The sequence below is a fragment of the Trichomycterus rosablanca genome, chromosome 15 (genome assembly GCF_030014385.1).
Source record: "Trichomycterus rosablanca isolate fTriRos1 chromosome 15, fTriRos1.hap1, whole genome shotgun sequence".
NCBI classification, from domain to species: Eukaryota; Metazoa; Chordata; class Actinopteri; order Siluriformes; family Trichomycteridae; genus Trichomycterus; species Trichomycterus rosablanca.
This window is the reverse complement of record NC_086002.1, coordinates 33,813,330-33,836,339: the sequence shown is the minus strand read 5'-3', so window position 1 is coordinate 33,836,339 and position 23,010 is coordinate 33,813,330. Positions and strand designations below refer to the sequence as shown.

The following is a 23,010-nucleotide window of genomic DNA, read 5'->3' as shown; positions in this document are numbered from 1 at the left end:
CAGTTCAGCCAAATAAACCAACATATCTTTATTTATTAGTAAGAGTAAATAAATCATTTTATAATATTAGACTTAATATACTGTAATATATTTTAATAAGGAGTAAAAAACGTCAATAAGCCGAACACAGATTCCAAAAACACGACTCATAAAAAAAGATGGGAAAATGATCCTTCAAGAAGGTGTTAATATATTATTAAAAATAAAGAGCTTATTATCCTGAAAATCAAATAAAAATGATTTATTTATGAAGGAATCTTCAGTGAGAGTCCAATATCCATCACAGCGAAGACCAAAGCTCTGGTTTCCTACCAGCAGCTCCTCCTGAAAGTGTGTGAGTTCAGATGCACCATGTGGATGGAAGGAATGACCTCAGCATGTGTGTGTGTGTGTGTGTGTGTGTGTGTGTATAAACACAGGGGTGTGTTGTGACGTCATAATAATTCTGCTTTATTACAGTCGTTTCCCTGAAGATCATCTTATAACTGACTAAAAATAATAAACATTTTATTTTTATTCACACATCAGTACATCAGTACACATGAAACACTGCAGGACGTCGGGAGCTATTTTACTCCCAGGATGCATTGCAGGCACCTTACAGACGAATGTAAACAAGTAGCACCATGATTACACGACGATCAGACGGACAGACACGTAGTTTATATAAAATAACATCCAACTCATTACAGTATACAAGAATAAACATCATGACAGTACAGTAAACACGGAGTCGTCTCCGTGTGTGTGTGTGTGTGTGTGGATGCAGTATATGGCCAAAAGTATGTGGACGCCCCTGTTTTTCTATTTTATTTACACATTTTGCACAGTCAATCTGTCTCCCTCTGCTGGTGGATCCCTGATTACAGTTGAGGTGGGCACAATCAGGGTCCTTACGAAGACCCCGCACACATAGTCCGGTCATCCCGCCCTAGCAGAACCGTGTCTGCTACAGGCACTGCCGATTAAGCCCGCTAGATGGCGCCCAGCCGACCGCTGTGCCACCTGGGCGTGGACGCCCCTAATGATTGAACGAGACGCAAAGGTGCTCAACCCAACTCAACACACTTGTAACATCAGCACCTGACCTCACTGACTCTGTTGACTGAACGGGCACAAATTCCCGCAGTCTAATAGGAAGGCTTTCCAAATCAGTATGGAAACGGGATGTCCGACAAGCTCACGGTCAGGCGTCCGAATACTTTTGGCCACATAGTGTGTGTGTGTGTGTATTGCTTCAAAGGATTGCGCCTGAGAAAAACTAAATCACCTGTTTAGTTAAACATGGCAGTTCACAAAGTATGTGGTCACATGATCACCTAATCACATGATCACATTCACAAAAAATAACTAATAAAACACAAAGAACTAATAAAACAAAATCACCGGCGAGTGGTCGTGTCCCAAACCAGAGTGGCGTGGACCCACGCCGTGGACCATACTGTGTGTGTGTGTGTGTGTGTGTGTAGAGTCTCTGACGTTCTGGTCCTGATCATTTACCCATTAAAACACACCAGACCCACCGAGAACCCAAACTTCTGCTTCTCGCTCCCGAAATCCGACACGGCTACGTCGACCACGGGCAGAGCGTCTGCGTCCGGGAAGTCCAGGACGAGCTCGGTGTGATCCTGACCCGACCGGGACTGCGAGGCATAACGTACAGCGGGTGTTATTACATGCTTACAACATAGCCTTACTACCAAGTTCCAAACTGCCTCTGATACATTTACATTCTCAGCATTTAGTGGACGCTTTTATCCAAAAAAAGTCACTTACAGTAGCGTGACAGTAGACTGTCTAAACAATTGAGAATTAAGGGTCTTACTCAAGGGCCCAACAGTGGCAGCCAGGCCTGGCAGTGGTGGGGCTTGAACCAGCGACCTTTCGATTACTAGTCCAGTACCTTAACCACTAGGCTACAGCTGCCCTCAGCTGAGAATCAGGAGTTGTACGTATGGAGTTTTCATGGCAGAGTAGCCACCCAAGCTTAAGATCAACGTGCACAATGCTAAGCTTTGGCTGGAGTGATGTAAAGCACAGCAGCATTGGACTCTGGACCATTGGAAACAACTCAGTGCCGTAATTATGCCTCACTATCCAATGGAAGAACCCTACAGTGCCAAGGAAGGGTCTGTTTCTGGGGTTAAGGTTAGGGTTAGGGTTAGTTACCTAGACTCTTTAGTTGGAAACTTTGAAGCAGAAAAAATGGGCTGGCCTTTCCACCGCTTTTGGGATGAATTGGAATTCCCAAAGCAAGTCAGCCTGCTCTTGTGGATGTTTTAAATTCCATAAGAGTAGGCGCTAGTACTAAGGAAAGGCGGCGACAACCCCATTTTCCCCCGTTGGAAGTTGACGCGATATATCATTAACGTTATCATGTTGAGGTAAGCTGACCTGACAGCCGTCGTAGCTGGCGTGGATGTAGTTCGTGTTCCTGTGCGTCAGCTCGTCTCCGTTGCTGCCCCTGAACCTCAGAGCGTTGGCGTACGTCAGCGCCGTGCCGTCGAGCCAGCCGGCCGAGTTCTGGCAACGGTAGGTGAAGGACTGGCGCGCCGTGGCGCTCAGGAGCTTCAGGAAACTCAGCTGCACCACGTGTACCGGGTTCTCGTCCACGTCTGTATACGAGAACTGAGGAGATACGGACGGATGGAAGTTCTATTCAGTACTGCAGTGTGGTGTGATTTAGGACACAGCACATTTCTCCTGAATACACACCTGAGATCCTTTCCTGAACTGGCTGTACCAGGTTCCTGGTTTCTCCTTACTCCACGAAGACAGCTTCACCTACCGACCAATGAGCAAGGGTTATAAATACATCATCGTTATTATTATTAATAATAATTAATATTGTTATTATTACCGTTTGGTGCCTGCTGTGTGGTTGTAGACAGGTCTCGCCCTCCGCTGTAAAATTACAGTAAACCTTGAAGGCATCTTTGTGGACGCCTTGATTGGGATCGATCCAATACACACCTGAAATCGCACGCTTAAATATAAATATAATAAAGTCACCTCAGGATGGGAAATTACAGACGGAGACACAAACCCACCGTCTGGAAGGCTGGGCTGAAGCATCCAGAGCTCCTTGCAGGTACGTGCCGGACTGTGGTAGGTTCCTCTTGGGTTGCGCAGCCCCTCCACCTCCGTCCTCATGTCGGCCAGAGACCCGAACACCCCGCCCGCTCCGTCACTCTGCATCCCATCATCCTCCTCTCCATCCGTCTCCACCTCCACGGCGCCATCTATCCCTTCATCATCTCCTCGTTCTTCATCTGTCCGGGAGTGATACCGTCGCCGTCTGCCCCTGCGGAAGGGGCCGGAACCTGCAGCAGGGAGTCCCTACGGACGGAGCCGGAGAGGTCACCATGCGAGTGAAGAAACTTGTTCTGGCTGCACGTGTGTGTTTGTGCTTTACTCACTGCAGGTCCAGGTGGACCAGCAGGTCCAGGATCTCCTATGGATCCAGCCGGGCCCTAAAACAAGAGAGAGAAAGCAGCACTCTAGAGTTTCTTCCAGGAGTGTCAACAAACATGGCAAGGTATGGGGACAGTGGAGGCCTAGTGGGTAGAACTTTGCGCTATCAATCAAAAGGTTGAGAGTTCCAGTCTTAGCGCTGCCATTCAGCCATGGTTGGGCCCTTGAGCAAGGCCCTTAACCCTCTCTGCTCCAGGGGCACTGTACAGCTGACCCTGCGCTCTGACCCCAGCTTCCAAACTTTTATCCAAAAGTGGCTGAATACAGTGCAAGCCATTTGGGGTGAAGGTCCTTGCTCAGGGGAGAGTCTTGAACCAGCAACCGTCTGATTACTAGTCCTAGTACCTGATCCACAGGATGTGTTTTTGTGTGTGAGTTACCTGGCTGCCTTTTGACCCCTTATATCCCACCAGTCCCTGCAAAAAATACGAACGTTAACAAAGAGTTACAACAAAGAGTGTTGAGTACGTCGGTGTGTTTGAGAGACTCACGGACAGTCCAGGAAAGCCGGGAGGTCCGTTAGGGCCAAAAGGACCGACTGTACCCTAAAAACATCAAGCGTACATTTAACAAATACGCACCAGCAAAGTAACATTCCAGTAAATGTGAGCGGACTGTTTGTAGACGTACCTCGTCTCCTTTGGGTCCTGGTATCCCCTGGTTTCCGGGAAGACCACGGTCTCCTTTCTCTCCAATCTCACCAGGAGGACCGATCAGTCCGATCAGGCCTCCATGACCCTGTTACACACATATTCATCTGTAAAAGTACGAGTACAGATATGCAGAAACAACTTAGTGCCCAGTGGAAGGGTGTACCTTCTCTCCTCTCCTGCCAGGGTCTCCTTTTAGTCCTGGCAGACCAGACGGACCCTGGATGCCAAAACAGAGAGGGAGTTTAACGTCACGTCAATCGAATTTAAAAACTCAAGTGTAATTATGTCTTTTAGACCTACCATTGGTCCAGGAGGTCCTGTCTGACCCAAAGGTCCATTTAAGCCCTGCTCCCCCTAAAAGGAAGACAGAAAAACTGTCAGTCCACTATATCCTGTTGCTGGATCATGCTGGTGATGTTTATAAAGACGCTAGTCTCACCACTGGTCCCGGGATTCCAGGAAATCCCTGAGGTCCTTGTTTACCAGGATGTCCCTGAGGTCCGACCGGTCCTGTTTTGCCCAAAATACCCTCATAACCGAGAGCACCCTGAAAAAGAGCAAATGCAGGACCTTGTATTGGCTCTCCAAAAACTAAATGCACCATCACAAGAAGTAAGCTAAACCACTGGAACCACCAGGATGGCTTGGGGAACTAGAGGAACCAAGAAGAGAGCTAGAAGAACTTCCATAAATTCTAAGTACATCTGTAGAAATTGAGGACCTGGGTAAACTAGAGGAACTAGGAGGACTTTGAGACCTCGACAGTAGGATCACCAGGTGACCTAGAAGAGCTCACCAACTAGGAGACCTATGGAGAGTGATCAAAATTAGGGAAACCAGAACAACTATGACTCCTAGAAAACTTAAGAGACAAGGAGCAACTAGAGCAACTGGAGGAACTAGAAGAACTAGTAGAGAAAACAAAGTCTGAGGAACAGTTGAGTAGTTGGTGTGGTCAAGGCAGGAAGGGAAGAAGCAAGAAAGCGATCAAGGTTTAAGGTGTACATGGTTCCACAAAGTGAATAACCATGAAAGAATGCCATGTGTTACCTTATCTCCTTTCAGACCAGGCTTCCCCTGCTTACCCGGCTGCCCTAAATGCCCCTACAGAGAGACATCAGTAACAACATTAGCATAGAATCAAAGTAGTCACTTCTCAAAGTATCTTTACGACTTCATTCTCAAGGACCAGCCAAGTTCTACGATGGGATTCTCCAAGGTCGCTGGTTTGATCCAACCTTCCCCAGAAGTACAGCAAACCATGGAAGACTCCATCTACTTTGATAATTGAATGCCAAACTGGCGAGTAGTTCATCAAGGACTCACCCTTCGTCCTGGTCGTCCTGGAGGACCAGGCTCCCCAGAAGCTCCTGGAGGGCCCTGAAGATGGAAAGCAAACCAATTCATACGATAAAAGATCAACTTAGATCAAGATTGGTGAAACTTGGCAACTTACGGCTTTTCCGGGGTCTCCGTTGTCTCCTTTAGAGCCTGGAATTCCATCAATACCCTGAGAAAGAGACGTATTCATTATTCCAGTGACGCCATAGCCAACCAATGCCAGGAGTTCACGTGCTTGTGGTGGCTCTGTGTGTTTTGGAGGAAGCATATGTTAGCCTGTACCCTTCCAGATCGGGAGCTATTGAGGGATTGGAGTAGGCTTGTGTGGGCTATTGGGGGGGGGGATGCCCCAAATAAATTGGGAGACCCTAGATCCTAGATCAGAGGCCAACAAGTCCACACAGTAAAGCAGTGTGAGGATCAAACCTTGGATATGGATAAATGAATATTTGGATAAATCAAACAAAAAGACTTAATAAGAGGATCTTACATTGGGACCGGCCTCTCCGGGGGGTCCTGGGTCTCCTGTAAGACCAATAGGACCCTAAAAGAAAAAGGTCACATGGTTGTAAGTAAATGGCACATCAAAGCATCACACACACACAAACTTGTACACACTTACCAAGTTGCCCTTGGCGCCATCTTCTCCTGATATTCCTCGAGCTCCTGTTGGTCCTGCAGCTCCTGAAGACCCAGTGTCACCTTTTTCTCCATGGTCACCTCGCTCCCCCTGACCACATCCACACACACCATCGTATCACACTGTGTTTAATTTAGATAAATAAGAGAAGATAGGAAGGCTGAAGATGAAACTTGGCTTACAATGCTTCCAGGAAATCCAACAGGTCCAGGATCTCCTGCTTCACCATCCTCACCCTACAGGAGAACAGTATCAACATCAGCATCAATGTAATCTGTATCATCATCACCATCATCTGTATCATCACCTGTATCATCATCATCATCATCATCATCTGTACCATCATCTGTATCATCACTATCATAACCATCATCTGTGTCATCATCATCATCATCAGTACCATCATAACCATCATCTGTATCATCATCATCATCATCATCACCATCATCTGTATCATCACCATCATCATCATCACCATCATCTGTATCATCACCATCACCATCATCATCATCATCACCATCATCTGTATCATCACCTGTATCATCATCATCATCATCTGTACCATCATCTGTATCATCACTATCATAACCATCATCTGTGTCATCATCATCAGTACCATCATAACCATCATCTGTATCATCATCATCATCATCATTACCATCATCTGTATCATCACCATCATCATCATCATCACCATCATCATCATCATAACCATCATCTGTATCATCATCATCATCATCATAACCATCATCTGTATCATCACCATCGTCTGTACCATCATCATCATCATCTGTATCATCATCACCATCATCTGTCTCATCATCACCATCATCTGTACCATCATCATAACCATCATCTGTATCATCACCATCATCTGTACCATCATCACCATCATCTGTATCATCATCAGTACCATCATCACCATCATCTGTATCATCATCACCATCGTCTGTACCATCATCATCATCATCTGTATCATCACCATCATCTGTACCATCATCATAACCATCATCTGTATCATTATCACCATCGTCTGTACCATCATCATAACCATCATCACCATCGTCTGTACCATCATCATCATCATCTGTATCATCATCATAACCATCATCTGTACCGTCATCACCATCATCTGTATCATCATCATCATCATCTGTATCATCATCACCATCATCAGTACCATCATCATCATCACCATCATCTGTATCATCACCATCATCTGTATCATCATTACCTGTATCATCATCACCATCATCTGTATCATCACCATCATCATCACCATCATCTGTATCATCATCATCACCTGTATCATCATCATTACCATCATCTGTATCATCACCATCATCTGTATCATCACCATCATCTGTATCATCACCATCATCTGTATCATCACCATCATCTGTATCATCATCATCAGTACCATCATCATCACCATCATCTGTATCATCACCATATTCTGTATCATCACCATCATCTGTATCATCATCAGTACCATCATCACCATCATCTGTATCATCATCATCTGTACCATCATCATCATCACCATCATCTGTACCATCATCATCACCATCATCTGTATCATCACCATTATCTGTATCATCACCATCATCATCAACATCATCACCATCATCTGTATTATCACCATCATCACCATCATCTTAATGAACATCAGGAACATGTACGTGTCTCAGAGGAAGCACGTGTTAGCCCAGTACAGAAGTTAATGGTTATTAAAGATGTCTCACCTTTTCTCCGACGCCTCCCGGCTGGCCCCGTACCCCTGGTCTCCCGTGTGGACCCTTTTATAAGAAACATACACAGACTTTATGGACCTGTTAGACCCAGCGTTCATCAGTCCACCAAGAATGACGTACCTGTCCACCACTGGGTCCCGGAGGACCTCGGGGGCCCATCTGACCAGGAATACCCTTAAAAACAGAAAGAGGTCAAAGGTTAAATATGGGCTGGAACTTAAAACCAAGCATCTGAGCATGCGGCATGAAGAAAAACCAAAACAGGAAATGATCTCACAATGAGTCCTGCTTGTCCACTCTCTCCCTTCTCCCCTGGAGGTCCAGGCATTCCCTAAATCAAACACAAAAACAATCCTACATATGTATAAGCTCCTCAATTGCAATCTAGTCATATCCAGTTCCCCTGTTATGTGTTCCTTGATGTTGGAGAGGTGCAGATTATCACTCTCTATTCTCTCTATTCCAAGGAACTCCTTGGAACCTCTCAAGAGCTTCAGACCTTAGTGGTGATGGGCTAGCACATTCAACCACCCTGCCACTTAAGCACTCATACATAGAGCTTTAACATGTATGGAGGAACACGCTATGCTCTTTATATTCTTCCACCATTTGTACCAGGGTCTCAGCCAGACAGTAGGAACAGGGTCAAGTTTGTGGCCCCTCAGAGAGGTCTTCCCTCCCTTAGACACTGCCCACTGTGCCCACTATAGAGTGCCCGACCAGGCCAGTGGCACAACTTGGTGCACAGACCTGGGTACACTGTAATACCAACTTCAGATCCCATCATTGATACTTCAGATACTCATTCTGACAGTCGGTAGTGGTCATACCTGAAGTCCTATTGGTCCGGTTGCTCCTTTAAAGCCTCGTAGTCCTTCATCTCCTTTCTGCCCGTACATACCCTGCTGCCCCGGGGGTCCACGCTCCCCATCCACACCCTGGTGGGCAAAAAACAGCATTATGCCTAAAGAACTGCACCTAAAGCCTGCGGAGATAATCATTTCCTGAGGAACCTAGCTAGATTTGTGGCGCCCCTTGGTGGTCAATGAGTAACCACCCTGATTGAGGATTTTGGTGCATTTAAATTAAGATTATTGGAGGTTCTAATTGCTCGTCCTCACCGGTGCTCCTGGCTGCCCTTCTGGTCCCTGAGAACCGGTTGGTCCTGGAGGTCCCTGTCCAGGGAAACATGCAAGAGGTTACAATAATACAGCTTTAACCACACACCATGCAGAAAATCAGAGTGGACCCAGGACCAAACCCTGAGGAACACCCTAATGCATTATGTGCACATATGAACATAAACAAAACCTACAAGTTCTCCTTTATCTCCTTTGCTTCCTTTCTGTCCTGGACCTCCAGCTTCACCCTGCAGACAGAGGAAGCATTGCTTTTACAAACCTGTGAATGCTAATTCAACTTCATAATAAAAGTCATACATACAGGCTTACCTTATCTCCGTCCTCTCCTGGGGGGCCTGGAGGACCAGTGGTTCCAGGTAATCCCACAACTCCCTGCTCTCCATCCTGCCCCACTGGACCTACCGGACCTTTCTCTCCCTACAGTGACAGAGATCATAAAGCTAGATCATACAGAGATTCTCCAATGATGATGCCCAGAACCACTCCTGGGCATTCAAACCAAAAGTAAAAACAAGCTCAGACTGGGCTTACTGGTTCTCCTTTTTCTCCCACTGGTCCAGCAGGGCCAACTGCTCCCGTACGTCCAGGCTGACCAATCGCTCCAGCCAGTCCAGGAGGACCTCGTTCACCTGTAGGGCCCTACAAATAGAGACAGATTCCTGTACTCCATCATCAGTCATGAGAAAGCTGAGATGGGAAGAAGAAGTGAGGAGGAATGTACGTACGGCATGTCCAGGCGGTCCGACAGGTCCTGCCCCTCCTTTTAGTCCTGCTGGACCCTGCAAAACACCAGCCAATCAGAAACCTCCAGTCTGTCAGACATTAAGTACATGATGCTGGGTTGATGGCAATAGGGACCATCAAGCAGTACAAGTCTAGAGGTCTAGAAGTCACTGATTGGACTGGTTGAGGGTTCAAGTCCTACCACCACCAAAGCTGCCACTGTTGGGCCCTAAATCAAGGCCCTTAAGACTTAGCTACATGGATTGTGTCCTGAGAGCATCACCATGTATAGAGGACCACACTGCTCTCACTGTATTCTTTAGTCACTCTTGCCAGAATCTTGACCAGACAGTAGGTGTCGCTGTTGCAGCAGCTATTCCACACCCAACCTTCCCTTCCTTAGACACAGCCAATCATGTCTACTGAGCATCAGGCCAGGGGCACCACCGAGACTCAAACTTGGGAAAAACTTGAGAAGCGAGCTGTGTTAGAAGTGGTAGAGATGGTTACCAGGCCACCAGGTATTCCACGGCTACCACGGAAGCCTTTCAGTCCAGGCGGGCCGCTCTTCCCCGAAGCTCCTGTAGCACCAGGATCTCCCTAAAGCAACAACACGAGAAACGGTGTCTCATTTTCATTCAGCTCATTGGTACGACTTCATGCAACGTAGAATTCTTAAGATTTTCCACCTTTGCTCCTTCCTTGCCCGCAGCCCCAGGTAAACCATGCTCTCCGACTGGTCCTGAGGATCCCGGGTGACCACGCTCTCCGGCAGGTCCGGTCTCACCGGTGTTCCCCTGAAACGAGGATTCAGTGAGGAGAAGTGTGTCTATGTTACGATGTTAGGTGCGAGTGCTTGCGGTTAGGTCAGCTTACCTGAGGTCCCACCACACCTGCAGGTCCCGGAGGGCCCGTCTTTCCCTGGAACCCCTGAGAAGACAAAAACCGACACTACTGAAGGGTTTCTTCACACTGGATTGGACCTTCAGTGAGATCTAGAACTTCCACTGTATCCAGACAGAAGGAAGCTCGTGTTTTAGTGAACTCACCGGCTCCCCCCGCTGTCCTGGATGACCCGGTAATCCGTCTTTACCTCCAGGACCCTAATAACAATAAAAAGTTAACCACAGGAAGTCCCAAGCAACACCGGGTCAGTTCAAACAGGTCAAGAAGATATAGGAATATCTATGAGAGCACTTACATTCGGTCCTTTTGGTCCAACCTCCCCTAATCGACCCTGCGGCCCTTGAGGCCCCTGCCAATCAATCAGTCAATTGATTATTGAACCAATCACTGAACCAGTCAATCAGATATTCTATTCCATATAAGGATTCCATCATCACGCCAACAAACAATCACAGAACTTACTCTTTCTCCCGTCGGTCCCGGAGGTCCATCGTGTCCTGCTGAGCCCTTAAAATCAATAAAACCTTAATCAATCAAGTGTGTGTGTGTATTATGATTGTTTATTTATGTATTTATTTATAAGCAGGCACCTTTAGCCTGAGCTGGACCCAACTCAAGTACCACCAACATAGCTCTGGTCTACTCACTCCATATCTCCACTCTTACAGCCCATGAACTCAACTGGTAAAGGGGTAGCAGTGTTTGGTTTCTCCAGCTGCCTCGCCATCACCTGTCTCAAGGGTCCTGTGGCTGCTGTGGCAACTTCTTGAGCTCTTCTTGAACGCTACTAGTTTCTTTACCTTCTCTAGTAAGCTCTTGCGTTGTGGCATGCCGGTGAACTGAGAAGCTGGTGGAGTTACACCCAATCGCTCTTGAGTTTTCTTTGCTTTGCTTTGTGTGATTCCTTGTTTTGGGACGGTGGTAGCAGCTGTGATAGTGCTCTGGGGTATCAATCAGATGCACAGCTGGACCCTTGAGCAGGGACCTTACTTCTCTTGGCTCTAGTAGCGGTAAGCAATGGCTCTGCCTTTATATATCACCATACTTTGCTGCTGTTCCTAACTGAACTTATTAATAGCTAACTCTGGGGACCCGTGTCCTCGTGAGGACAATCCTGCCACAATAAAGCCCCTCCTCAAACAACCCTAAAACAAAACCCTAATGTTACTATTGACTGAACTTCAACCACAAAAACACGTCATAACTGAACCTTTTCTCCTGATTTTCCGGTCGGTCCTCGGGCACCTCTTGCTCCACGAGCCCCCTGTGAATGCCACACAAATACATAAATGTAATTCACTCCCAGTACCAATTTTAAAACACCAGCATCGGTAACGTGAACAGTCAGACTCACATTCGGTCCCCTCTGTCCTGCAGTGCCCGCGGAACCCGCGGGACCCTGAACAAACAACAAACAACAAAGTGTTCCTAACAGTCGCCATCAAACCAGAGGATAAGGAAGAAAACACAAGCCGTAAACAATCCTGACCTTGCGTCCTTTCTCTCCAGGAACACCGACAGACCCCGGAAACCCGTCTCCACCCTGAATACGTGCAAACACACTGAAGTTAATAAAAAACATCAACACAAACACGATTAGTAAACGTGGCCGTGTGCTGGTCTTGCCTTTGGCCCCTGTCGACCAGGGTAACCTGGTAACCCGGGAACACCCAGTTTACCCTGCAGAGACAGAAAAGCAGAATTAGTTATTAGATATACTGTAGATCGTTTTGGGGTTCCCGAAGGACAAAGTGGATCACTGGCACCTCTGATGTGCGTCCAAGTCTAAGACTTGCTTATCTGTGACTCTAGATTTAGAACCGAGTCTTTACTTAGACTTGAGTCTTAGCAACCTAAGTCTCCTGGGGCTGTGACTTGACACTAGTCTTGGTTTAAGCTTAAGTGACTTGAGTCTTGACTGCTTATTGCAAGACTCAACTGGGTCTGGACGGTAAATAATGTGAGACTTGAGGATAAGTGACTGAAGACTCAGAAAGACAGATTTCAAGAGTCAACAATAACAACTTGTACCTTTTCCCCAGCGGTGCCTGAAGGTCCGAGATCTCCGACTGGGCCCGCCTGACCCTTAAAACCCTCTGAACCATCTTCACCTCGCATTCCAGGGGGTCCAGGATCTCCCTGCAGAGAGATACAGTACGTTTTTGAAATGGGATGTCCAACAAGCTCACGGTCAGGTGTCCAAATACTTTTGTCCATATGATGTATTATATGTAAATGATTGGAATTGTACGTTACGTTGTCTCCCTTGGCGCCCAGTTCTCCTTTTGCTCCAGAAAAGCCGTCTTCACCCTGAAACACGAGACACTCCCATTTAGTCAGACACCCAGCTGGTTTAGCTGCTCTTAGCTAAAGCATTTTAGGGTAAATGAAGTGAGACTTGAACAAACTCAAGCTAAACTCGAGAGCTGCTGACTTTGGACCCAACTAGGTTTAGATGAGGAGTGTCCTGAGATAATAAGCGGACTTGAGAATGAAGAACTTGGTGCTAGCCAAGAAACTATCTCGAGCTCTCAAGTTCTGCTATTAGCCAACCGGGCACCTACACAAACAAACGATTGGCTGTTTGTCTGTAGGGGGGAGGGACAATGCCCGAAACAGGGTTCCTCTTGATTATGATTCTGCAGACTGTTTGAGCCTGCATGAGGGGGGTGGATAATCACAGATAGCAGTGCGTGGCTCTCCACATGTTATTCTAAGCTCTGTGAGAACCCAACCCTGACTGGTGAAAAGAAGTGATCTTTTCCTCAAACAGTAATGGGAGGTGGTGGGTAAGGGGAATAAACAGAAGAATGGTTCACCTTTTCTCCTTTACTTCCTTTAAGCCCCCGAAGACCATCAGCACCCTAAAAGAACACATTTTATTAATCAGCGTCGCATGACGATTGTGGCATGGAGCTAACAGAGAGCTTTACGACGTTTACCTTCACTCCTCTGGAACCTGGATATCCAACAGGACCTTGTATTCCTACCAAACCCTACAAGAAACAAACACGTCATGAGACAGCAAGGTAGAAGAAGATCAGTAGAGACAACTTCTGGGTTCATACGTCATGCTTAACCCCAACCTTAACCTCAACCTTAACCATAACCCCAACCTTAACCTTAATTCATCCTAGTTGCAATCTATCCCACTTACCCTATCCCTAACCCCTAACCCTAAGCCTAACCCCAACCACATCCTCCAATCCAATACTGGTTCTACTGATGTATGGATGATAGGACAGCGATGGCTCACTGGCTGATTTGATTTAAATCCTGGTTTTGTTTTCCAGGCTTTGGGCTCTTCAGCGAGGTCCGTAACCCCCTGAAGTTCTCAGCTCTCAGATGTGTCTGCTGAACAAATAAATGTGGATGTAAATCAGAAGAAACGTGAGAGAAACCTTCTTACCGGTAAGCCCTTCTCTCCGGGAGGTCCTTCTCTTCCTGGGTGACCCTGACGATACAGAATACAGACAATGATTATTTAGCCAGGATTGATCTTTAACCAAGACGATCAGGAAAGTTCGACTCACCGGGGGTCCATCAGTGCCCGGTAGTCCCTTCATTCCTTTTTTTCCTTGAGGTCCCTGTAACGGACAAATACAATCTAGACATACGAGTACACACACTGATACACTCCAACACACACACACACACACACACACTCACGTACCTTCTCTCCTGGTAATCCGATCAGCCCCTGAGGGCCCGGAAAGCCCTAAGAGATAAAGAAGACATGAAGTTAAAGAGATGTGATGTAATAATAATAACTCCTCATTACTGATAATTACATCATTGTTACATCACTACTATAAACTACTACCTTAAACTATGTGTGTGTGTGTGTGTGTGTGTGTGTGTGTGTGTGTGTACCAGGACTCCTGGGTTTCCCTGTTGTCCTGGTGCTCCAGGATCACCTGCAGGTCCCTATGAATTAATAACAAGAAATAATGATGTCATAATATTAATTAATGATGTCATAATAAGAAACAATGATGTCATAATAAGAGTTAATGATGTCATAATAAGAAATAATAATGTCATAATATTAATTAATGTCATAATAACAATTAATGATGTCATAATATTAATTGATGATGTCATAATAAGAAATAATGATGTCATAATAACAGTTAATTATGTCATAATAACAATTAATGATGTCATAATATTAACTGATGATGTCATAATAAGAAATAATGGTCATAATATTAATTGATGATGTCATAATAAGAGTTAATAATGTCACAATATTAATTAATGATGTCATAATAAGAATGAATGATGTCATAATAAGCAATAATGATGTAATGATGTCATAATAAAAGTTAGTGATGTCATAATAAGAGTTAATGATGTCATAGTAAGAAATAATGATGCCATAATCTTAATTGATCATGTCATAATAAGAATAAATGTCATAATATTAATTGATGATGTCATAATAACAAATCATGATGTCAATATTAATTGATGATGTCATAATAAGAATAATGATGTCATAATACTAATTGATGATGTCATAATAAAAATTAATAATGTCATAGTAAGAATGAATTGTCATAATACTAATTGATGATGTCAATAAGAATGAATGATGTCATAATATTAATTGATAATGTCATAAGAAATAATGATGTCATAAGAATGAATGATGTCATAATCAGAATGAATGATGTCATAATAAGAATGAATGGACAGTATCGTCCTCTAACCAGAGTTTATCAGTTCAGGAGTCTATAAGGAAGCGATCCGATACACACCTGATTACCCTTTGGACCCGGAACTCCATCAGCTCCGACAATTCCCTGTAACACAAACAAACACGTTCAGCATCTCATTTCTGTGTGTGTGTGTATATATATGATGTGTGTGTGTCACCTACAGTCAGTCCTGGAGGTCCAGAAGGTCCTCTTTGTCCATTCAGTCCCTGAATCCCCTGCAGCAAACAAACACACAAACATGTTTAATAATAGTCATGTACATAATCAGGAGTAAATAATCAATCATTAATAATCAGATAATAATAATAATATAAGGTTTTAATACACACTGGCTCTCCTGCTTGGCCTCTTGGTCCAGGCTGCCCATCTGAACCCTGAGAAAATATAAAACAGTTATTAATATTTACTGAACCTTCAGATCTAACAGCACATTAACATATTTACACACACATTATATTTATCAGTCACCGCGGTAAACATCTTACTTTCCCTCCCGTTTCTCCCGGTGGGCCGATGGGGCCTCGTTTTCCTGGTTCTCCCTAAAATCACACATCAATACATCAACACACTCATCACCATCATATTAAATATTAGAAATACTCCATCAAACGGTTCCAGATCTCACCAGGTGACCTTGGTGTCCAGGAAGGCCAGGCAGGCCATCAAATCCTCTCTCACCCTGAAAGCAAGTTCAGAAAATGTCATATGAATTAGCATGGGTGGTTGTAGTGACCAAGTTGACTAAGTAAGGTCCAGTTATTCATTATGGACATAACCTACTTTAACTCCAATGTCTCCAGGTTCTCCACGACCACCATCTGTGCCAGCACGTCCCTGGAAATGGAATCAAGTACACTTGAACATCCATCCATCCATGCATTCATCCATCCAACCATCTAAACATCCATCCATCCATCCATCCAACATCCAACCATCCATTCATCGAGCCAATCTTCCATCCATCCACCCATCCATCCATCCATCCATCCAACCATCCACCCATCCACCCATCCATCCACCCATCCATCCATCCATCCAACCATCCACCCATCCATCTACTCATCCATCCAACCATCCATCCAGCCACCCATCCATCCAACCATCCATCAATCCATCCATCCATCCATCCATCCATCCATCCATCCAACCATCCATCCAGCCACCCATCTAACCATCCATCAATCCATCCATCCAACCATCCATCCATCCATCCAACCATCCATCCAACCATCCATCCATCCACCCATCCACTTTACCCTTTTCCCTGGTTTGCCACTTGGACCTTGAATCCCAGACACTCCCCTCGGACCCTGAGTGAAACCCAGACGAACATCTTCAGAAGAGTCACACAGAAGATTCACACAGTTAAATGTAAGTGAGGTAGGTAAACAATAATCCCTACCGGCAGACCGTGCGTGCCACTCTCTCCCTTCAGCCCCGTCCGTCCCGGTGCGCCCTGCAACAGACGAGAGAAAGACCTCTCAACACACGGTCACACCCACAACCTCCATTCGGCTCATGAACGTCATGTGGGTGTACGATCCTGAGGATCTGAAGACGTACCACTGGACCCGGTCGTCCTGTGAGACCCAGCGGTCCCGAAGGTCCTTTCAGAGACATCTGAGACACAGAGAGGGACAGAATTCACCAACATATTCACCAACATCTTCCACAAACACACAAACCTTTTCATCTCGCTGTCTTATTGACCTCAACGTGACCTAATATTAACATTTAGGGCTCAAGCAAACTTCTAATAATTATTTAGAACAACAAGACTGTAACAGGTCGATCACCTTCATCCCCCTCATTTCATGGTAGGAGGCGTAGATCAGCCTGTCGTAGTCCAAAACTAACTACAAATCCCAAGATCTGTAGCATTAATTAGTACTCCAGCACCACACTTGCACACACAGGGCTACTGAAGAGACGTCCGGAGACCAGCGTGGTACTACGTGTCACTGATTGTACCCAGTCGGTAAGGTAATCGACCGGTGTCTGTCGTCCCTTGCTTCAGCCTTCACGGGAGCCAGTTCAACCAACCGACTCCAAGCGGCTTCTCTTCTCTCTTGCTTTGTCTTCCTACTAGTTTTCTCCTGGGAAGGCCTGACCGGTGGACTGAGTAGCTGGCGGGCTGGGCGTGGTCATGGTGCCATCTTGCGCCATCCTACTCTCTTTAGCAGTAGGAATCTAGGCGAGAGTGACTACTCTTCCACCTTTCCATTTTACGGTCAGTCAGGGTCTCGCTTTCTTTAATGTTTTTCCACTGGCTTCCACACACACACACACACACACACACACACAGGTTCAAAGCCCAACAGTGGCGATCTAGCAGTGACCTTTTTACGTAACCTCTGAGCTACCACTGAGAAAACATTGCACATGAAAGCATCAGATGTGTGTGTGTGTGTGTGTGTGTGTGTGTGTTTGTGTGTTTACCTTAGTTTGCTGTAGAATAGCCTGAGCGTGAGCCTCCTGAGATGAAACCACAGGGTTTTTATCTCCTCCAGACTGAAACTAAAGGACAGATATTTGACAGTATTGTGATTAGCATTTTTTCTTCTAGTTCTTCTTCTTCTTATTATTATTATATTATTATTATTGATTTATTTATCGAAATTCAAACACAAGTAACCACTAAGTTTAGCTCTGCTCCTGACAGCAGCACCGTGTTGGCCAGTAGGTGGTGGTGTTGTGCAGCGTTCACTCACTAGAACTACACGCTCGGTTCTTGTTTCCTCAGTTAAGCTAATTAGCATAACCTTTTAATTTACATTTTATTTACATTTTCGGCATTCAGCAGACGCCTTTGTCCAAAGCGACTTACAGTACTATATCAGTATACAATCTGAGCAATTGAGGGTTAAGGGCCTTACTCAAGGGCCCAACAGTGGCAACCTGGCAGTGGTGGGGTTTGAACCAGTGACCTTCTGCTTTCTAGTCCAGTACCTTAACCACTAGGCTACCACTGTCCCTTTTTATCGTGTTATTTTCATACTCATGCTAATACAGACCAGTTTTATCATCGAAAACTGACTTTTGGGACTCAAAAACACTTGCATACGTGTTAATTAATCCGAATTTCTGACTCAAATCGCAAAATAATGACCTGTGGGTCTTGATTAGCTAGTGATGAGTTTTGATTCAAAGCTGGACGAACACGAAGTCAAACCAGAACGGGATTAAAGTTGATGAATATTTATGATACTGTATAAGCTAATCAATGTCTTCCACAAGTTTAACTTAAAGAAATAAACTTTACAGGTGTAATTATGGCCCCACCAAGGGTACACTTGCACACTATTCAGCACAAATGATGTGGTTTGGGACGATTTGTTCCCACTACACACCCCAAAATCATGCCGTTCTCTTAAAAAGTCATTTAACCTCATGTTACGAGCTCTAAATACCTTCCTGATTACGACTGACTACAGCTGGTGACTGGTATGTACAGTACCTATGTACAGTGGTCTTTTGACAAGATTATGGACAAACAACCATATTCTGCCACATTACACTCAGAGAAATAAAATTAGAAGCTTCTGGGACGTAGCTGACACTGTCCACGGTCAAACCAGCTTGATTTCGATATGGGAAATCCGATATGAGGAATCAGGAACGTCTGTCGAGTCTATAGTTCTGATTTTGGAAAAGGTTCCTCATCATTACAGAACATCTAGATCTTTCTCCACCACAGGAGGATCCGTCTAAGCTGCTGTCCATATATTTTTGTTTTTAACCCCACACTAAGCTTAGAACGGGAGTTCGGCTCTGTGTTCAGTCACAGGAACAGAACAGTTCGGCGTGTACATAAACACTAGAACTGTTAGTGTTCCACACACACCGGTAACATCAGGAACGTCCCCGGTGGGCCCTGAATACCATCGGCCCCTGGAAGTCCCTGCCGACCTGGAGGTCCCTGGGAAACAGAAATAGCAGGAATGTTAGTACAGAATAGTGTGTGTGTGTGTGTGTGTATGTGTAGTTGTGTGTGTGTGTGTGTGTGTGTTTACCAGATCTCCTGGATCTCCTCTTACTCCTGGTGGTCCCATTGGCCCGGGCTCCCCGGGTGGACCCTGCAGAGATACAAAATACACACACATGCTAAAAAGTGCACTTGTATATACACACACATACGTGTAAACACACTTAAACAAGAGTTACCTCAGGACCTGGTGGCCCATGGGGTCCTTCAAACATCGCTCCCTGTACAACACACATAAATATATATCATATAATAACCAACGGCATGTGATTTACATGTTATTACACCACCATAACATTATAACCACCGGTATATCAGGTACCAGGATGTTACCAGCAGGTCCTTCAACTTATGGATGTTGGTGCATCCTAGTGCATCTCACCCACAGGTACATGATGCACACGTACCACATGACCAGTCGACCTTCAGTTGCTCCGATGTCCAGTTCTGATGCCTGCTTGTTCACTCTAGGTGGTGTTGATGGTGGGCAGGAGCATTGACCTCATCACCAGGATGAAAATCATCCACAGATTGGTTGGCATCAATGAGTCTTGACCATGCAATAACCTGTCGGGGGTTGGTGGCTTGTCCCTCCTTGGACCACTGTGAATGGGGACTCACCACGACTACCTCTGACACCCCTTTGATTTTGGGAGATACTTCAACCAAGTTGACCGGCCATAACGATCTGGTCCTTAACAAGGTCCTTCAGGTCTTTATGCTGATCAGATTTGCTGCTAATTGTTTATAATTATAAATGATCTCACCTCAACAAACATGGCGGGTTCTCCTTTCTGTCCTTTCTGGGGTTCTGCAGACACCTAAAGACAAAACAAGAGAGTAAGAAAGGTGGAATGATTGACGTACAAGATCTACCCCCTGCAATACCCCTTCTGCAATACCCCTCCTGTCCACCAGAGGTCCATCTCACTTGAATTCTAGACTACTAGAATACATTTTGGTAGCACTTGTGTTAGGACACAATACAATCCGAGTAACTGTGGCAGCGGTAGGGAGCCTTGACCCCTCTTAATAGTCTGGAACCTTATGGACCTCAAGCCACCAGAGGGCGCTGCGGGAATGGACGTCTTTTTAAAACAACACATTAATAATAAGGGAGAGTAAGGGAGGGTGTCCCAAGCAGGGGGCAGATAAAGGTTTGCAACTTAAGAAGTACCAAAGATCTGTGGATGTGTCAACACCATAAATCTGGAGGAGCTCAGATGGTTCTAGTCCATCATTACTGAGACTGCAGGACTGCAGACACAGTGAACGGCCAGTGAAAGTAATCTTGGTGTGGTCATCATGCTCACCAAAGTTTCACCAAAAGTTCTACACCAAAGTTCTAGACCTGTTGTTACAGCTGTACCTGTGCCAGGGTCTTTATAGGCAACACGCTCCTCCAAAATGCCCCCCTAAGCTTTGGTGCATGGATCCTCAGAATCTGCTAAAGTCCAAGCTTGATGCTCCCGTTGCTGCTGTACAGAGGCAGGCAGAGATCGGAATAAAGAGAAGTCTTGTTGGTCTACCTGTCCATTCCAATGTCCTTCTCCGTTTCTGGTGGCCGGTCCGTAGCGGTCATCATACTCCTCGTATTCTTCATATTCCTCATAATCCCTCACCTCGTATTCCGTCCCATTAACCACCTCTTCATATTCAACAACCTGTGGAACAGAGGAAGGAACAGTACGGTGTACGCTTAGATCCAAACAGTCAAGGAAACAATGAAGTAAAATAATAGACGTCTTCATGATGGACTCAGAGCCTTGTGAGAACATACGGCAGGAATCAATTCTGCACCCTCCGAACCCCAGACCTTCTCTATCTGCTCTCCAGTTTCTCTAGGTCTAAGCATTTTCCTAGTTCCACATCTTTGATTCCTTGTCTCCTAGCTCACTGGTCCAGCTTTCTAGTTCCTTGAACCTGGTATCATGTTCCTGGCTTCAAGCTATTACCAGTTGAACTGTCAGGATTCCAGTACCTACAGTAGTTCTCAGCTCCTTGTTAAATGTTTGTGGTTCCTTGATCCTAGTTCTCATTTAACTGAGGAATTGATTTGTTGTCTAGTTGCTTCTAGTTTCTAGGTCCTTGTTCTTGTTTATTAGTAGTTCCTTGCCCCTAGAACATTGTCCTCCTTCAGTAGCTCTGTGTTTCTTCACAGAGCTTCTTGGTTTCTAGCTCCAAGGTTCTTGGGTTTGCTTTCTATGATGTGGATAGATATTCCTGCCTCCTGTTTCTTGCCTCTTGGCCCCTGGTTGCTAGTACTGGAAGGCTACCAACCTCGTAATCAGTGATGTTGGGGACGGCGGTAACTGTGGAAACTGAGAGGTCGGTGTAAAGGTCAGTGTAGAGGTCATCATAGTCCTCAACAACTGGCTTCCTGGGAACCTTCTCCACCTGTGAATACACCAGTGTCATGATGGCAAGTAGGGATACAAAGCTGCAGGCTATCATGCGCCCCCTCCGATACATGGGCAGTCATCAACCACTTCTTTTCACCTGCCAGTGAGAGCAGATGCCTTGACCAACCAGCAGAGGCTGCAATTGCAGCAACACTCCCTCTAGCTGGTGCAAAGAAAAACCTGTCGGAGGGGGCGTGTGCTAGTCCAGGGGTTCAGCTTAATATGTAAATGAGTATGGGCGGGGCTACCTCCTCAGGGTCCAGTGATAGGCTGGTGTAAGGAAGGGCGGAGTCACAGTCAGGAATGAAGTTGTGACAATAATGAGCTGCAGCACTGGGATCGTCGACTATTAACAACTGCTGGATCTCCCCCTGTAACACACAAACACACACACACACACATTAACACACACACACACACATTAACACACACACACACATTAACACACACACACACAGTGGAAACAAGTATTCAACCTCTTATTACTCAACACACCTCAAACACTTCCTCCTCCAGTAGGCGTCTCCCAAACACAGTGACCCCCTCAGTGCTGATTCTGGGCTCGTCACCTCGCAGGAGGTCGAGGGTCGCAACCTTCTGGCAGTCCAGGTAGAGCGTGACCTTCTTCCCTTCCACGCTGTACGCCACTCTGTGCCACCTGAAAGGTCAGGGATCAAAGGTAAGATGTCAGCACTGTAGGTGGGCACTTTTTGACCGACCCACCAACCCGGTCGATTTCGGGGCGTTTTATTGGAGCAAACACGTGCACAGGTCATGTAAACGGGAACAGCTTCAGGGGTCGGACCACCGTGCAAGGGTGCTCGTAAACCTCCAGCCATAAAGTCAGGGGGCTTCCCAGGTCGACCTGAACCTTCACTCCTCCTCTGAAGCACCTCTGGTGGCCCCAGGTGAGGAGAGAAACGAGCTTGGTGTTCTGCAGGGCCACTTACTTGCCGTCAGCCACGTTGACCTTCTTAAAGACGGGGTAGGAGTCCGGGGTCGGCTGTCCCTCATGGTCCTCGTACAGGAAGACGGGCGAACGTCCAAGCTCGAGTCCCAGCTGCTGGACGCCATCGCTGTCGTACACACTCAACAGGAAACACTGAGCACCACGCCGCGCCCGCACAGTCGCCATCAGCGAGAAGTCCACCGGGAAATCGGAGTCTACAATCACACACAGATACACAACAACATGTGGTCAGAAGTATTGGGACACCTTACCCTGAGCTTGTGACCTCTGTGTGACCTTCTCAGATGATCTGCGTG

The 23,010-nt window shown here is 45.9% G+C and overlaps 1 protein-coding gene across 1 annotated transcript in view; it reads right to left on the bottom strand.

The window, feature by feature from the left end:
• Positions 1-178: 178 nt before the first annotated feature.
• col5a3b (collagen, type V, alpha 3b) overlaps positions 179-23,010 on the bottom strand; it is a 31,947-nt gene continuing 9,115 nt past the window's right edge. The window contains exons 4-67 of the mRNA XM_063009606.1: positions 22,695-22,908; positions 22,240-22,402; positions 21,993-22,115; positions 21,623-21,739; positions 20,872-21,006; positions 20,110-20,163; positions 19,522-19,563; positions 19,371-19,433; positions 19,202-19,276; positions 17,797-17,874; positions 16,921-16,977; positions 16,760-16,813; positions 16,614-16,667; positions 16,138-16,191; positions 15,983-16,036; positions 15,843-15,896; positions 15,687-15,731; positions 15,519-15,572; positions 15,397-15,441; positions 14,507-14,560; positions 14,307-14,351; positions 14,167-14,220; positions 14,043-14,087; positions 13,576-13,629; positions 13,453-13,497; positions 12,890-12,943; positions 12,665-12,772; positions 12,260-12,313; positions 12,123-12,176; positions 11,988-12,032; positions 11,844-11,897; positions 11,096-11,140; positions 10,929-10,982; positions 10,777-10,830; positions 10,604-10,657; positions 10,417-10,524; positions 10,238-10,327; positions 9,730-9,783; positions 9,536-9,643; positions 9,314-9,421; positions 9,178-9,231; positions 8,984-9,037; positions 8,693-8,800; positions 8,140-8,193; positions 7,983-8,036; positions 7,854-7,907; positions 6,291-6,344; positions 6,091-6,198; positions 5,959-6,012; positions 5,584-5,637; positions 5,454-5,507; positions 5,178-5,231; positions 4,567-4,674; positions 4,428-4,481; positions 4,291-4,344; positions 4,105-4,212; positions 3,966-4,019; positions 3,855-3,890; positions 3,420-3,473; positions 3,051-3,339; positions 2,861-2,973; positions 2,716-2,784; positions 2,395-2,628; positions 179-1,643 (exon numbers count right to left, since the gene is read on the bottom strand). Of these exons, the coding sequence (XP_062865676.1) occupies positions 1,497-1,643; positions 2,395-2,628; positions 2,716-2,784; positions 2,861-2,973; positions 3,051-3,339; positions 3,420-3,473; positions 3,855-3,890; positions 3,966-4,019; positions 4,105-4,212; positions 4,291-4,344; positions 4,428-4,481; positions 4,567-4,674; positions 5,178-5,231; positions 5,454-5,507; positions 5,584-5,637; positions 5,959-6,012; positions 6,091-6,198; positions 6,291-6,344; positions 7,854-7,907; positions 7,983-8,036; positions 8,140-8,193; positions 8,693-8,800; positions 8,984-9,037; positions 9,178-9,231; positions 9,314-9,421; positions 9,536-9,643; positions 9,730-9,783; positions 10,238-10,327; positions 10,417-10,524; positions 10,604-10,657; positions 10,777-10,830; positions 10,929-10,982; positions 11,096-11,140; positions 11,844-11,897; positions 11,988-12,032; positions 12,123-12,176; positions 12,260-12,313; positions 12,665-12,772; positions 12,890-12,943; positions 13,453-13,497; positions 13,576-13,629; positions 14,043-14,087; positions 14,167-14,220; positions 14,307-14,351; positions 14,507-14,560; positions 15,397-15,441; positions 15,519-15,572; positions 15,687-15,731; positions 15,843-15,896; positions 15,983-16,036; positions 16,138-16,191; positions 16,614-16,667; positions 16,760-16,813; positions 16,921-16,977; positions 17,797-17,874; positions 19,202-19,276; positions 19,371-19,433; positions 19,522-19,563; positions 20,110-20,163; positions 20,872-21,006; positions 21,623-21,739; positions 21,993-22,115; positions 22,240-22,402; positions 22,695-22,908 (4,952 nt within the window). The 3' untranslated portion in view covers positions 179-1,496. The remainder of the gene's footprint in view (positions 1,644-2,394; positions 2,629-2,715; positions 2,785-2,860; positions 2,974-3,050; positions 3,340-3,419; positions 3,474-3,854; positions 3,891-3,965; positions 4,020-4,104; positions 4,213-4,290; positions 4,345-4,427; positions 4,482-4,566; positions 4,675-5,177; positions 5,232-5,453; positions 5,508-5,583; positions 5,638-5,958; positions 6,013-6,090; positions 6,199-6,290; positions 6,345-7,853; positions 7,908-7,982; positions 8,037-8,139; positions 8,194-8,692; positions 8,801-8,983; positions 9,038-9,177; positions 9,232-9,313; positions 9,422-9,535; positions 9,644-9,729; positions 9,784-10,237; positions 10,328-10,416; positions 10,525-10,603; positions 10,658-10,776; positions 10,831-10,928; positions 10,983-11,095; positions 11,141-11,843; positions 11,898-11,987; positions 12,033-12,122; positions 12,177-12,259; positions 12,314-12,664; positions 12,773-12,889; positions 12,944-13,452; positions 13,498-13,575; positions 13,630-14,042; positions 14,088-14,166; positions 14,221-14,306; positions 14,352-14,506; positions 14,561-15,396; positions 15,442-15,518; positions 15,573-15,686; positions 15,732-15,842; positions 15,897-15,982; positions 16,037-16,137; positions 16,192-16,613; positions 16,668-16,759; positions 16,814-16,920; positions 16,978-17,796; positions 17,875-19,201; positions 19,277-19,370; positions 19,434-19,521; positions 19,564-20,109; positions 20,164-20,871; positions 21,007-21,622; positions 21,740-21,992; positions 22,116-22,239; positions 22,403-22,694; positions 22,909-23,010) is intronic.